Source organism: Ursus maritimus, unplaced genomic scaffold (assembly GCF_017311325.1).
Source record: "Ursus maritimus isolate PB19 unplaced genomic scaffold, ASM1731132v1 scaffold_19, whole genome shotgun sequence".
Classification (NCBI taxonomy): Eukaryota; Metazoa; Chordata; class Mammalia; order Carnivora; family Ursidae; genus Ursus; species Ursus maritimus.
Window position 1 is genome coordinate 43,449,348 of NW_024424341.1, and position 15,222 is coordinate 43,464,569.

Genomic DNA, 15,222 nt, shown 5'->3' on the forward strand with positions numbered 1-15,222 from the left:
AAAAAAAAAAAAAAAAAAAAAAAAAAAAAAAAAAGAGCTAACCCATAAGACTCTTTTTTAAAAGATTTTATTTATTTATTTATTTGAGAGCGAGAGACAGAGTGCAAGAGAGAGAGAGAGGGAGCACAGCAGGGTGGAGGGGCAGAGAGAGAAGCAGACTCCCCTCTGAGCAGGGAGCCCAACACGGGGCTTGATCCCAGGACCCCAGGATCATGACCTGAGCTGAAGGCAGACGCTTAACCAACTGAGCCACCCAGGCCCTCCTATATAAAACTCTTTCAAGAAAACATAGAGATTTATAAATCTTTGTGACCTTGGAATTGGCAATATGTTCTTAGTAATCATACTATTACAAGTATTTGACAAGTATTACTTGCACTTTGTAAAGTACAAGTAATGAAAAAATACATTTTAATTCATCAAAGTTAAAGGTTTTGTGCTTCAAACAGCTAAGGGTGTTTTATGGGGTGAAGAAAATTTTGAAAATAGAGAGAGCTGATGTATGCACAACATTGTGAAGACAGGTTACATACCCTGGAATTTACACTAACTACAACTGAATTATACACTTTATTTTTTTTTTAAAGATTTTATTTATTTATTCAACAGAGATAGAGACAGCCAGTGAGAGAGGGAACACAAGCAGGGGGAGTGGGAGAGGAAGAAGCAGGCTCATAGCGGAAGAGCCTGATGTGGGGCTCGATCCCAGAACGCCGGGATCACGCCCTGAGCCGAAGGCAGACGCTTAACCGCTGTGCCACCCAGGCGCCCCGAATTATACACTTTAAAATGGTTAACTATTATGTGAATCCACCTAAATAAGAAAAACCTTTGAAAAAAAGAAGTCAAAAGAAAACTGGAATAAAAAGATATTGTTTCATTAATAATTAAGATATTGTAAATTAAAACCATAATGACAGATCACTATAAATACATCAGATAAAAAGTGTAAGGATTCCAAATCTTGGCAAAGATGTGAAGCAGCAGGTAAACATACACTGTTAGAAACAGAATCTTATAGAACCACTCTGAAAAAGTTTGGTATTATTTAGGTTAATATACATATTCCTATGATTCAGCAATTATGCTCCTAGGAAAAACATATACTAGAATGTTTATAGCAACATTTTTTATTAAGAGCAAATAGATGAAAACCCCAATATCCACAAAAAATACATATTGGATAAAGTAAAGTATGATATAGTCATACAGCTATTGAAATGCAATAGCACGTGGCATTGAAAATAAACAAGATACATGTAAACTATTCCATATGAATTAATTTTAAAAATATTAGACACAAAATTAACAAGACACACAGTATGATTTAATTTATATAAAGTTTAAAAGCAGGCAAAATTATAAACATTCTTTAGGTTGTCACAAATAGTTGGTAAAATGGATGTCTATAATAGCAGAGGAATTATTTTTACAAAAGTCTTTTTGAGGGTTACACTTCAGTAGGAAGTAAAAAAAGATTAATTTTGTTTGGGTAGGCAAAGGTATTTGAGGTAACAGCAAAGTATTTTTTAAACTGCATGATGGTTACATGGGTTATTATTTTTTAAATATTTTTTTTTTGGTCAAATATTACTGCATGTTTCTGTGAGGGTGTTTTTTTTTTAAGATTTTAAAAATTTATTTATTTATTTATTTATTTGACAGAGAGAGAGAGTACAAGCAGGAGAGCTGCAGGGAGAGGGAGAAGTAGGCTCCTGCTGAGCGGACAGCCCCATGTGGGGCTCGATCCCAGAACCCTGGGATCATGACCTGAGCCGAAGGTAGATGCTTAAGCATCTTCCACTGAGCCACCCAGGAATCCCTCTGTGAGGGTGTTTTTGAATGAGTTCAACATTTAAATAAGTAAATTGACTTGTGAGTTAAAGACTGAGGAAAGCATATTGCCTTTCCTAATATGGGTGGGCCTCATACAATTAAAGGCCTGAACAGAACAAAAGTCTGATCCCCCAGTGAATAAAGGGAATTTCTCCTGCATGACTGCATTCTAGCTGGGCCATCAGTTTTCTTCCTGCCTTTTAAACTCAAACTGAAACAGTAGTGCTTCCCAGATCTCGAGCTCACTGGCCTTTGCACTGGAATCTACCATTAGTTTCTGGTTCTCTAGCTTGTGGACTGTAGATCTTGGGGTTTGTCAGCCTCCATTATTGCATGACACAATTCCTTATTATATATTTATATAGTTCCTATTGGTTCTGATTCCCTGGAGAACCCTGACAAATCTCCCTCCCCTTCTTCAATGTATATATCCATACATATATGTGGATATATGTATGTGTGTGTGTGTGTGTGTGTGCGTTTAAGAATCATTGTACGTGTACAGCACTATTTAGTGAGCCTAATCTTTTTTGGTTTTTCTTTTTTTTTTCTTTTAAAAAAAATTTTTTTAAGGTTTTATTTATTCATTTGACAGAGAGAAAGAGACAGCCAGCGAGAGAGGGAACACAAGCGGGGGCGTGGGAGAGGAAGAAGCAGGCTCCCAGTGGAGGAGCCTGATGCGGGGCTCGATCCCAGAACGCACGGATCACTCCCTGAGCCGAAGGCAGACACTTAATGACTGAGCCAGCCAGGCACCCTGGTTTTTCTTAGTATAACTGAAAACAAGAGTTTGAGAAAATTCAAGAAAACTGCCTTTCCCTAAGTGAGAATAAACTTGCATTTTGTCCATGATATATTAGCTAATTTTATTTTTTTTATATCATTCCTGGAGATTTGGATCCAAACTATCTTGGTTAAGATCATTAGCTCTGAAGTCTGACAAACCCAGCTTTCAATACAGGTCTAAAATCCAGGTCTGAATACTTACGTCCTTGGGTAAATTATTTGCCCCTCTAAGACTCAGTTTTCTCCTCTATAGAATATTGGCAAAAAATTATCAGTTTCTAAGGTGTTATATACAGTGCCTTACACATAATAAAGCTCAAGAAATGGTATTTTCATTTATTAATTATCCTTTATTATGCCATACAGTTATTTTGTGTAAGTCCACAAAATCATAATAAAAAGTGTTCTGTTAGACATTTCACTCAGTGAATTGCCAGATACTCTATTACTTTTTTGTTCCTGATTCTCTATTATTATTGTATCAGAATTTCATTTTAAATCTTATTGTTTTAAGATACCACAACTTTATAAAACGATTTAACATAAATGGTAACATATGACAAGCACACCAATATTGGGGAAGGCATTGCTACATTCTTTTGTGTTCAAAATCTACATATGATTTGAGAAATAAGACATGCAAATTCCTCCTGAGGTAAGTCATCTTTCTTGGATGTCTCTAAACTCCTCTTTCTGACTGTACCAACAAGAGCCCAAAGTGGTTATTCTCTATAAATAGTGTGCATCCCTAGAGTTAAAAATACACTGCCTGTAGTTGTAATGGGTCATCACTGTTGGCTTCTGTTCCAGAGACCTAAGTCTGTGTCTTTTTTTTAAAGACACTTTTTTTTAAAACTTTATTTATTTGAGTAATCTCTACACTCAACATGGGGCTCAAACTCACAACCCCAAGATCAAGAGTCTCATGCTCTTCTGACTGAGCAGCCAGGTGCTCCTAGATCTATAGAACTCAGAAAAACCAGTTGGTGTTCATTGGTTCAGATAGTAAGTCTCTCAAATGCCTTATCCTTCCCAAAGGTCCCATCTGATTATACAATAATCAGTGAACAGAGATTGATCTAATTTTAAATTAGCATCATATCATGATGTAATTTATCTCTTTTTTTGGCTTTGGTTTGTCTTTGATCTTTCCTTTTCAGAGAAAAGCACAGTCAACTTAACCCAGTCTATTTGTATAATATACATTAAAGAATTATCCTTTATTTAAAAAAAAAAGGCAAGATGAGTATTTAGAAAATTGTTAGCGCTTACTATACTTTCCTTTGTCTTTTTTCAAGAAGTAGTCATGTTATATATAAAGGACACCCTCCTGGGCAGATATCATGGCCTCCTGGACACAGCACTGTATTGTTGAAGGTGCACTGATGGGCAATAAAGACAGTGCTCCACATGTCAGATTTATCTTCTCATCTCTTGGAGACCTGAATTCAAACCCAGAATATATTTTATACATGCCTGAATGTACAAAGCTTTTTTTAACTTCAAATTAAAAAAAAAACAAAAACAGAGTACACTCCCCAGTTTATCTGATAAAACGAGTATAGCCATGATGCCAAATAACAAAACAACTATAAAAGAAAATAATTTCAGGCTGAGCTAACTTATAAACATAGATATAAAAATGGAAAAAATTCTAGCAAACTAAATACAGTAAGTAATAAAAAAGAAAAGACTATAAGTTTATTTTATTCAAGGAAGATAAGATTCCTCTAACATTAGAAAATATATTAACATAATTAACTTTGTTAACAGATTAAAGAGAAAAAGCAAAATTATCTCCAATAAACAGAATAATTTGATGAAATTCAACATCCAATTATTAAAAAGAAAAAAGAACTTAAAAACCTGTGAGTAGAAGGAAATTTCCTTATACTGATGAATGGTACCTATAAAATACAAGAAAGAACATACCAAATGATGAAAAAGTAAATGGATGTCCTTAAAAGTTGTAGCAAGTAAAATATATAAACCACTGGAAAGCAAGAAACCAAATTGATGTTTGCAGATCTTATGACTGCCTACAAGGAAAAAATGCAAAAGATTCTCTAACAGATTGTTATATTTAATAAAAGATTTCACAGAACTCTTAGAAATAAACCAGAAAACAGGCCAACTGCATCTCTACATACCAGCAACAAAGTTAGAAAAATACATTTTATTTAGGGGTGTCTGACTGGCTCAGTCAGTAGGACAGGCAACTCTTGATCTTGGGATTGTGAGTTCGAGCCCCACATTGTGTATAGAGGTTACTTTAAAAAAATAAAATACGATATAAAAAAGAAAAATACATTTTATTACAAATAGTATCACTGCAAAGTACTTAGAAATGTATACTGTGTGAACAGAATTATAAAAGTGGACTGACATATTAAACAACACCAAAATATATGGAAATGTCATTTCTTATTAAAAGGAAGCATCAACTTTGTAAAGCCATCAACTCTCCTGAGTAATCTATATATTCAATGCAATTGTAACCAAAATTACAAGTTTCTCATGGATCTTGACAAGATGACTTTCTAACCTATATATAGAAGACTAAGGGACACTCCTTAAAAATAAGCTGGAAGGGCTTGCTCTATCAGATGTCAAGACTTACTACAAAACAATACTCACTGACTGTGGCATTGGCACAAAGAAAAAATTAGAGAACTATGGCACAGGAGACTGAGTCAGGAATACACTCACACACATATGGAAACCTATGATCAGACAATCCTGGCACTGCAACTCTTCCAGATTAAATAAGACTAAAAGAGAGAGGATACTAAATTCAATGTGTGATCCTAGACTGTTTCCTGGACAGTGCCTGGGGAACAGAGGATGAGGGCACAGTGAGTTGCTACAAAAAACATTATTGGGACCAGTGAAAAATCTTGAATATAGACTGTTAAATAAGAGTACTGTGTAATTGTGTAAATTTCTTATTTTAATAAGTGTACTGTGGTCATGTAAGAGAATACTTTTGTTCTGAGAAAATAACAAACAGACATGTTTAAAGGTAAAGAAGCAAATGTCCACAACTTATTCTTAAATATGCATTGTGTATGTGTGTGTGGGCACGTGCAAATATAGAGGGAACAACTACAAGCACATACAGGAATGATCCTGCAAATGAGGCAAAAGTAAACTGTTGGTGAATATGAGTAAAGAGTATACAAGAATACTTTGTACTATTCTTGTAACTTTTCTGCAAATTTGAAATTTAATCAAAATTTAAAGTTACCCAAAACAAGACATATCATTAAATAATTCTCATGTTAAATATGAAACTAAATAGAAATATAATATATCTAGAAATGAAGTGAAAAGGAGAGCAATATATATAAAAAACATAGACACAGGAAAATTACAAAGAAAAAAATTAATAACATTAAGCTTTAAAAAATAAAATAAAACTGATCTAAATTCAATATTGTAACAAAATAGCAGGAAAGGATTAATGAAGATAAAAACAGAATACGAAAATTTTAAAATATGTAAGATTCACAAAACTCAAAACTTGCTTTTGAAAAGCATGAAGACTGCTGATTAAACAAGTGTGAAAACTATTTTATATTTTCTCCCAACACACCACTAAAATGACCAAACAATGTCATTAATCAAAATATTAATTGCTGGCAAGAACACAGGTATGCCATACGGGATCAAGCCCCACGTCAGGCTCCTCCACTATGAGCCTGCTTCTTCCTCTCCCACTCCCCCTGCTTGTGTTCCCTCTCTCACTGGCTGTCTCTATCTCTGTCAAATAAATAAATAAATAAATCTTTAAAAAAAAAAAATTCCAGAGCTTGAACATCACTCCAGACCAATTAAATCTCAATGTTTTTCTCGTCACTTTGCATGAGCTTTTAAGTCATTAATTCGCAACTGTGACAGCATTCTAGAATCATCTGGTGCTCTTTTAAAAATGATGATACTCAGGCCATATCCCAGATGAATTAAATCAGAATCGTTGTGGGCAGGACCTTAACCAAGGTTAAGAATAACTAGCATAAATTAAAAGAAAATATTAGTCCTCTGCCCCTATTTGTTGCAAGTGCTTTTTGGCACCTCATGTAGCCATAAGTAAACTAACTGGAAGTGGAGAAACACGTTCTGTCAGAGAAAGCTAGGCATACTATGAAGTGAACAAGATATTGTGAAGTTTAACTTATAAATATTTACTGAAGTTTAAAATATGTGTATTCTATTGTTTCCATAATTTCACTTCTAGTATATACCTTAGAGAAAGCCTATACATAAACGTTCATTAGAACAGTGATTGCCACAGTCATAACTATATGAAACTAAGTATTTAAAAACCAAAAAATGGGGCGCCTGGGTAGCGCAGTCCTTAAGTGTCTGCCTTCGGCTCAGGGCGTGATCCCGGCGTTCCGGGATCGAGTCCCACATCAGGCTCCTCCGCTGGGAGCCTGCTTCTTCCTCTCCCACTCCCCTGCTGTGTTCCCTCTCTCGCTGGCTGTCTCTCTGTCACATAAATAAATAAAATCTTTAAAAAAATAAAAAAATAAAAAAATAAAATAAAAACCAAAAAATGATTAAACATACCACAGTACTACAAAATATGGTCTTACACGAAGCAACTAAAGTGAGGTAGTTCTATACTTATGTGTACAATACTTCACACAGAATGAGGAAGCAAGTTTCTGAATGGGAACAATAACTACCAAATGACTGACACTAAGTGAATCTTCTAAGTGAATGTTCTAAGAATCCTGTTGTAAGGATTTTACATGAACCAACTCAAACCTTGGACCAACCCTATGATGCAATTATTTTCCACATTTTGCAGCCTATACTTAGAATTCTCTTTACACAGATATACTTTTATGTGACAAAACAGTACCACATACATGTGTGCATATATTTAAATGCACAGGATACAGGTAAAAAGGATAAATAATTAACTTAGAACAGTGGCTACCTTTGGTACTTTTTGTAGATACCGGGGAACAGGGACTCTGGTCGCATGGCATGGAAGCCTCTCCATAACATATAAATTATTTTTATAAGAAAAATATATAATTATGATTTAACTAAAAATAAAACTTAAAAAGGAAAACACTAGCATTCAGGCTAAGGAGATACTTGTTTATAAAGGCAATAGTTTGTAAGCTAACCATATTCAACAAAAGGGGCTTGATAAGATGCTAACACTATGAAACCATGACAACTCATGGTAATGATACATGTGTAAAAGCATGACAGTTGTTCAGAATGTATTTTGGCATGATAAAGATGGTTTACAGGTCAGTGGCCATAGTATGATCACATTAAAGAAAGAATTCTAAACATTTGCTCTAACAATTTGTCAGCAGTCTTTAATTGACAGGACTACAGATGACCTTTTCTTTTATTTCTGCTTCTCTGTATTTTCTAAATTTGCTGTAATAAAGAATTATTTTATAATGAAAGGAACAGAGAATACAGCTATTTTCAGAAAAAAAAAGTGACGTATTTGATCAGGTATTCAAAGATTTATAAAAGGAAATGATCTAAACATGGCACAGGTACAAGCACAGATACATAAATTTTTTAAAAGTTTAATAGATAATACAACCTATTTAAATAATATAACACCAAGTAGACAATTCAAAGTAACGGAAAAGGAAATAAGTTATTACTAGATAAAAGATACTGGAGCAATACTGAGGAAATGAAAAAAACTGAATTTAGATCCCCAATACACAGCAAAACAAATTTATAATGGTATGTATATAGGAGAATTGAAATGTATAATTCTGGCTCTCAGTGATTTACAAAACATTTGGGGAGCAAAATTTGACTCTAAAATCCTTTGCGGAATAAGGCTGGACACATCATGCTCCCTGACTTTAAAGAATATTATTGTTTTTATAAAGTAATCAAAACAGTATGCAATTGACATAAAAAAAGACACACAGATCAGTGGACCAGAAATAAACCCACACACCACAAACCCAGAAATAAACTATGGCCAATTAATTTCGACAAAGGAGCCAAACATATACAAAAGGGAAAGGACAGCCTCTTTAATAAAAATGGAAAAACTAGACGTCACATGCAAAAGAATGAAACTAGATTATTATCTTACACCATATAAAAAATTAACTCAAAATGGATAAAAGACTTGAACTAAAACCTGAAACCATAAAACTCCTAGAAGAAAACAGAGGCTATTAGCTCCTTGACATTGGTCTTGGATATGATTTTTTGGATATAACTCCACAAGCAAAAGCAACAAAAGCAAAAATAAATGAGTGGACTATATCAAACTAAAAAGCTTCTGAACAGCAAAGGAAATCATCAACAAAATAGAAAGGGAACCTACTGAAGGGAAGAAAATATTTGCAAATCATATACCTGATAAGGGGCATATGATAATATATAAAGAAGTAATACAACTCAATAGCAAATAAACATTCTGATTTAAAAAACGGGCAGAGGTTCCAAAGAAACATTGCTCCAGAGAAGACATACAGATGGCCAACAGTACATGAAATGATGCTCAACATTACTAACTATGAGGGAAATGCAAAACAAAACTACAATGAGATATCATCTTACAACTGTTAGAGCGGCTATTACCAAAAATATAAGAAATAATGTGTTGAGAAGGATATGGAGAAAAGGCAACACTCTTGCCCTGCTGATTGGACCGTAAATTGGTGTAGCCACTATGGAAAACAGTATGGAGGTTTCTCAAAAAATTAAAAACAGAATTACCATATGATCCAGCAATTCCACTTTTGAGTATTTATCCAAAGAAAATGAAAACACGAATTCAGAAAGATATATGCACCTTCATGTTCACTGCAGCATTGTTTACAACAGCCAAGATATGGAAAAAATCTGAGTGACCAATAATCAACAAATCAAGATTATTGGAATATTATTCAGTCACTAAAAAGAATGAAATCTTGCCATCTGGGACAACATGTTTGTACCCTGAGGTCATTATGCTAAGTGAAATAAGTCAGACAAAAATAAATACCATATACTTTCACTTATATGTGGAATTTAAACAAACAAATAAAAGCCAAGCTCGTAGACACAGAGAACAGATTGGTAGTTACCAGAGACTGGGGGAGGGGGGTGGTAGTGAAATGGGTAAAGGGGTTCAAAAGGTACAAACTTCCAGTTATAAAACAAATAAGTCATGGGTAGTAAATAATACTGCACTGCATATTTGAATGTTGATAATAGACTAAATCTTAAAAATCCTCATCACAAGAAAAACTACGTATGGTGATGGATATTAACTAGACTTACTGTGGGGTCATTTCAAAATATATACAAATATCAAATCATTATCTTGTATTTCTGAAACTAATATAATGTTACATGGCATTTATACCTCAATTTAAAAAAATCCTTTGGGAACCACCAAAAGGCCGTTAGTTAAGTGCTTCATACTGTAATAGATAGATCCCAAAAACGAGAAGTAGAGGAGAAAGGGAGCTCACATTTATTGAACTTCTGTAGTGTACCAACTGTTCTACACATATTTTATTTCATTCTCAACATTAAGTGAGAACAAGAACCTCTCATTTACAGGTTAAACAGCTCACAGGTGGTATAGCTGAGATCAGAAGCCACATCTGATACTAGAGCCCATGCTTTTTACACCATGTTACAGACAGACTAGCATAGGTAAAATAATCTGAGAGATGATGTTTCTTTTTTTTATTATTCTGAAGAAGCCAGTATTTAAACTAAACAGTTAATGAGAATAGATGGCAAAGATGCAAAGGCAAAAACTATCTGACAAAGGACAGTGGAAGGTAGGGGGAAGAGGAAAGGGCAATTAAAAAAGAAATATAATATGGAGAGAACAGTAAAAGGTACCCTAAAAAGCAGAACTGATCGGACCAGAATGTTATTAAAATAAGAATTTTAGATCATAGATATCTACATCTGTACCTAAGGCTATACCTATTTTTTAAAATTTTTGAACATTTTATTATTTTTGAGAGAGAGAGTGAGTAAGAGAGAGAGAGAGAGAGCACAAGCTGGGGGAGAGGCAGAGGGAGAGAGAGAAGCAGACTCCTTGCCTGATGTGGGGCTCCTGATGCAGGACACTGGGATCATGACCTGAGCCGGGGGCAGACGCTTAAATGACCGAGCCACCCAGGTGCCCCTTTTTATTAAATTTTAAGCATTTTCCACATCCAGCATGGGGCTTGAACTTATAGCCCCAAGATCAAGAGTTGCACGTTCCACTGACTGAGCCAGTCAGGCACCCCCTACCTAATTTTTATATCCCCACTTCCAAAAATGTATTTGAGGAGGCTAAGAGTTAAAGAAAAAAATTTCTAATCATACACAATGGTCATAGGTAACAGGTACTCAGTATCATAAACACAGGCTAAAATTATTACTATGACTTATCATTATTTGAAGTGCTCGGACTCCTGGCACTCAATGCAAAAGATACAATGGATTATACAGTTCCTATTTGCCTAGGACTATTTACAGGAGATAAGCAAGACCTTCTTGAGAAAACCTTAAGAAGACCTAAAATAACAGAGGTTCACGTTCTTAGAAGAGTCACCAAATTTTTACTCACACAATTATAGATACAACGCAGTTCATCTAAATCACAAAAGATGCTTGAGTGGAACCAAGCTATTTCAAAAAATTTATATGGAAATGAAGAGGAACACAAACAGCCAAGACACTCTTGAAGAACAAGAGGTAAGAGGACTTGCTCCAAATATTATAAAGTCACAGTGAATAAGATAGCATAATGCTGCTGCAAGGAGAGAAAAATAGAGCAACGGAACAGAATATAATGTCCAGAAGTAGATGTAGACATACATGATCACTTGATTTTTTACTAAAATGGCACTGCAGATCAGTGTAGAAAAGATGAACTTTACAATATATGATACTGGGACAACTGGGTACCCATATGGGGGATAAAATCACTACCTACAGAAATCAATTCCAGGTAGTGTAAAGACCTACATGTTAAAGCCAAAGACTGGAAAGCTTCTAGAAGAGAATATAAGAAAATCTTCATTATTTCAAGGTAGCAGAAAATTTCTTAAACAAACACTAACCACTGAAAAAGATTTCATAACATTTAAATCCCAAACCTCTATTCATCAAAAGGCACCAGAATGAAAAACCAAGCCAGAGCAGAAGAAAATATTTAGTCACTATTATACAGAATATCTATCTATCTATCTATCTATCTATCTATCTATCTATCTATTTTAATCAGAGAAAAACAACCCAATTAAAAATTGGAAAAACATTTGAACAAGTGTTTTACAAAAGAGAACATCTGGTTGGGCAAGAATTGGTGTTCAGTTTCATTGATAATCTAGGAAATACCAATTAAATGTGATTAATAACATTAGACATCCACCAAATTAGCAAAAATTTAAAAGTATGATGATGCCAAGGGCTGGCACGGATGTGGAGCAAAAACAATCTTTCTAAACAGCTGATACAAGTAAAAACTTGCACAGTATCTTTAGAGAACAGTTTGACATTGTCTAGTAAAACTGAAGACATACAAACTCTATCCCTTAGCAATTTAATCACAATTTTAGCATATATGCTAAAGAAATGCAAGCACACATGTACCAAAATATGTGCACAAAATATTCATAGTCACATCACTTGTAACAGTCAACAAACTGGAAACAAGTCATATACCCATGAAAAGTAGAATGGATAAGTAGTAAACTGTGATGCTATTGTGCAAGATAATATATATACACATACAGCAATGGGAAAAAAATGTACTGTAGTTACAGGAAACATGAATGAAGCTCATATTTTTTATGAAAAAAGACACAAAAGAATGTCTATTAATAATAGAAAACACATAAACTAAACCTTCTGTGATTCTGGAATTCATACACTAAAGTTCTAATGAAAGGCAAAGAACTGATCACAGTAGTCATCACCAGAGGAACACAATTGTTTGTGGAAGGGTACATTAGAGGTTTCTTTAGAGATGGCTGTATTCTATTTCTTAGGTACTCCCTATTGTGAGTCTTTATAATTATGTATTAAATGGCACAAATGAGGAGGATATGCCATTTCTGTATCTAATTTGAGAGAGAAAAAAAAGCCACAGGCATTCAAATAAATATGCACTTCTAAAAATGTTTCACATATTAAATCACATGGGAAAATACTTAAATATAATTTTATGTAAAAATGTAGGCTATTATGGTAAATTCTGAATGAATTCAGTTTTTAAAAATCACATTTTATATACATACATAAAACAGACCAGAAAGAAAATACAAAAAAGTTAGCATTGGTTTTAACTGGGAATTGAAATTTTCTTCAAAAGATGTACTTCTGAAATTATTTAAAATAGTCATGCCTTACTTTTATAAATAGAAAAAAATAGTATTTTTTTTAAAAGACAGCATAAAGGAAAATTAAACCATTTGACAAATTAGTAAGAGAAAATCAAGTGCTCCTCAGGGCTTAGGGATTACAGCCAATCACATTTTCTCAGAGGGGAAATTCCAGGGATCAAGTCACCTGATGGGCAAGAATTTTCGAGGAGAAAAGCAGGTAAATTCTTTTTTTTTTTTTTTAAGATTTTTTTTAAATTTATTTATTTGACAGAGAGACAGCCAGCGAGAGAGGGAACACAAGCTGGGGGAGTGGGAGAGGAAGAAGCAGGCTCCCAGCGGAGGAGCCCGATGTGGGGCTCGATCCCAGCACGCCGAGATCACGCCCAGAGCACGCCCAGAGCCGAAGGCAGACGCTTAACGACTGCGCCACCCAGGCGCCCCAAGCAGGTAAAGTCTTGACAAAGAAAAGGGCATTTCAGGAAACAAGGGGAAACGACAAACTACCTTTCGGGAGCCTTGTGGATGTTCAACAGCCATTCTTTACTCCACTCTGGAAGCCTCTGTGCAAGCAAAGCAGAGCTGAGGAAGAAGAAAACAGGAAACATCAGGTTCTTCTGGGAGCCCAGGCCAACCAACCGCCCGCCATCTATAAATGTAGGTCAGGCAAGACTAGGGCGTCCTGTTCAATTACCAGCATCAAGACAAGAGCAGGGTCACTGCAGTTCTGGGCGGAATCTGTCCCTGAGCTCACAGAGGTCCCCCCGGGAGCAGAGCGCTGGAGTCACAAAGGCAGACAAAGGCGCCCCACAACTACAGTGCTATACGGACACACAGTCCCACAAACTCACACCATGGGGGCACGGGCACCCCAAACCTAAACACAACTGGCTGCACATGGTCACGCAAGCATACACACCACGGGAACAGACACAGTCACAATCGCAGTCATAAGCACCGCACACACTCATATTCCCACTGCCACACTATGGGGACACAGTGACAACAACGAATTGACACGCACCCTACACCAATAACAACACAAATGCATACACTATGGGTAAACACAATCACAGATCTGAGAGTTAAGACATCCCACACCTACAGTTCAGCAAATGGTCATAAACACACACGCACCAACAAGACACCCAGTTTTACAACCGTGGTCAAAGAACACTACAGTCGCAAAAACCCGGTCACACAATTAAATCTCATCACATATAAACAATCATAACCGCAAATCAAGCCCTCCTCCCCGCCCTCACAGTTCCGTACATGCTCACACTGACACAGAGACACAGTCACATTTAGACACACACCCTCCTCACAATCTCCGCTGCTCAGCTGGCTCCCCAACACACCCCGCACAGGCCAGTGGTTCCAGACACGCCGGCCCCAACCCCGGGCTCCAGGCCACCTTACCTATGCCTCCTTGTAGGGTCAGCACCCCTCTACCCTACTTGGACAAGTCGAACACGACAGCTCCCACAGCGCCCGGAGGCCGTCTGCCCCTACCCGCCAGAAGATCCCTCCCACTCCTCAGGAGAGGGGCTAGTTCTCGCGGGAGGGAGCACTGAGCCTAGAGGCCTCTGGGAGATGTAGTATAGATGTAGCGACAGGTTGCTGAAAAGCGGTCTCCTGCATACATCGACCGCCCGGTGGCACCAAGCCCGGACTCAGTCAAAACTGCGTCTTCCGGCTAAGCAGCGCACCTGAGGCTTCCGCGAGTTTCAGCTGATTAGGATTCTGTCAACCAAACTGTAGTCAGCCTCGTCGGAGCCCTCCTCTTGACCAGGTCTCGTCCTTGACCTGCTGACCCTAGTTCAGCAAGAATCCCCCTGCTCTTGATATTTAACCAAGCTCCTCTTAGTAATTTTCTATCCACTGACTCCCTCACTCTGACCCTTGGATATAAATCCCAGCTACTGTTATATACTGTGTTGAGTCCAGTATCTCTTCTCCATTGCGACAGTCTCTAATAAAGTCTTCCTTACCTGTTTAACTTGCCTGGTGCAGTTTTTCGTTTACAAAGCCCCCAGTGCGGTTCTCTCGGGCTTTGACGACTCACCCTGCAACACACTGGGCCCTAAGGCCTCCTGGGAAATGCAGTCCTGGACTTCGCCAACTGCCAGATGGACCAGGCCAAGGTAAGCGGTGTCCTCTAGGCACTGAGGTGAGGCCTGGCTGCCCTTAAGTGCCCTGGAGGGTGATCGGAATTCTACTTTGCCCTGGTAATACAAAAATGCTCTTGAGGCAGGCTGCTGCAGAC

At 36.6% G+C, this 15,222-nt stretch overlaps 2 protein-coding genes across 2 annotated transcripts in view; both read right to left on the reverse strand.

Moving 5' to 3' along the window:
- ZNF345 (zinc finger protein 345) overlaps positions 1 to 13,535 on the reverse strand; it is a 24,572-nt gene extending 11,037 nt beyond the window's left edge. Inside the window, exon 1 of the mRNA XM_008711143.2 lies at positions 13,461 to 13,535. The gene's annotated coding sequence lies outside the window, so the exon portion shown is untranslated. The remainder of the gene's footprint in view (positions 1 to 13,460) is intronic.
- The window catches only part of LOC103681551 (zinc finger protein 383-like), a 56,936-nt gene extending 42,442 nt beyond the window's left edge, over positions 1 to 14,494 (reverse strand). Inside the window, exons 1-2 of the mRNA XM_008711144.2 lie at positions 14,376 to 14,494; positions 13,461 to 13,535 (exon numbers count right to left, since the gene is read on the reverse strand). Of these exons, the coding sequence (XP_008709366.1) occupies positions 13,461 to 13,493 (33 nt within the window). The 5' untranslated portion in view covers positions 13,494 to 13,535; positions 14,376 to 14,494. The remainder of the gene's footprint in view (positions 1 to 13,460; positions 13,536 to 14,375) is intronic.
- Between the last annotated feature and the right edge of the window lie 728 nt (positions 14,495 to 15,222).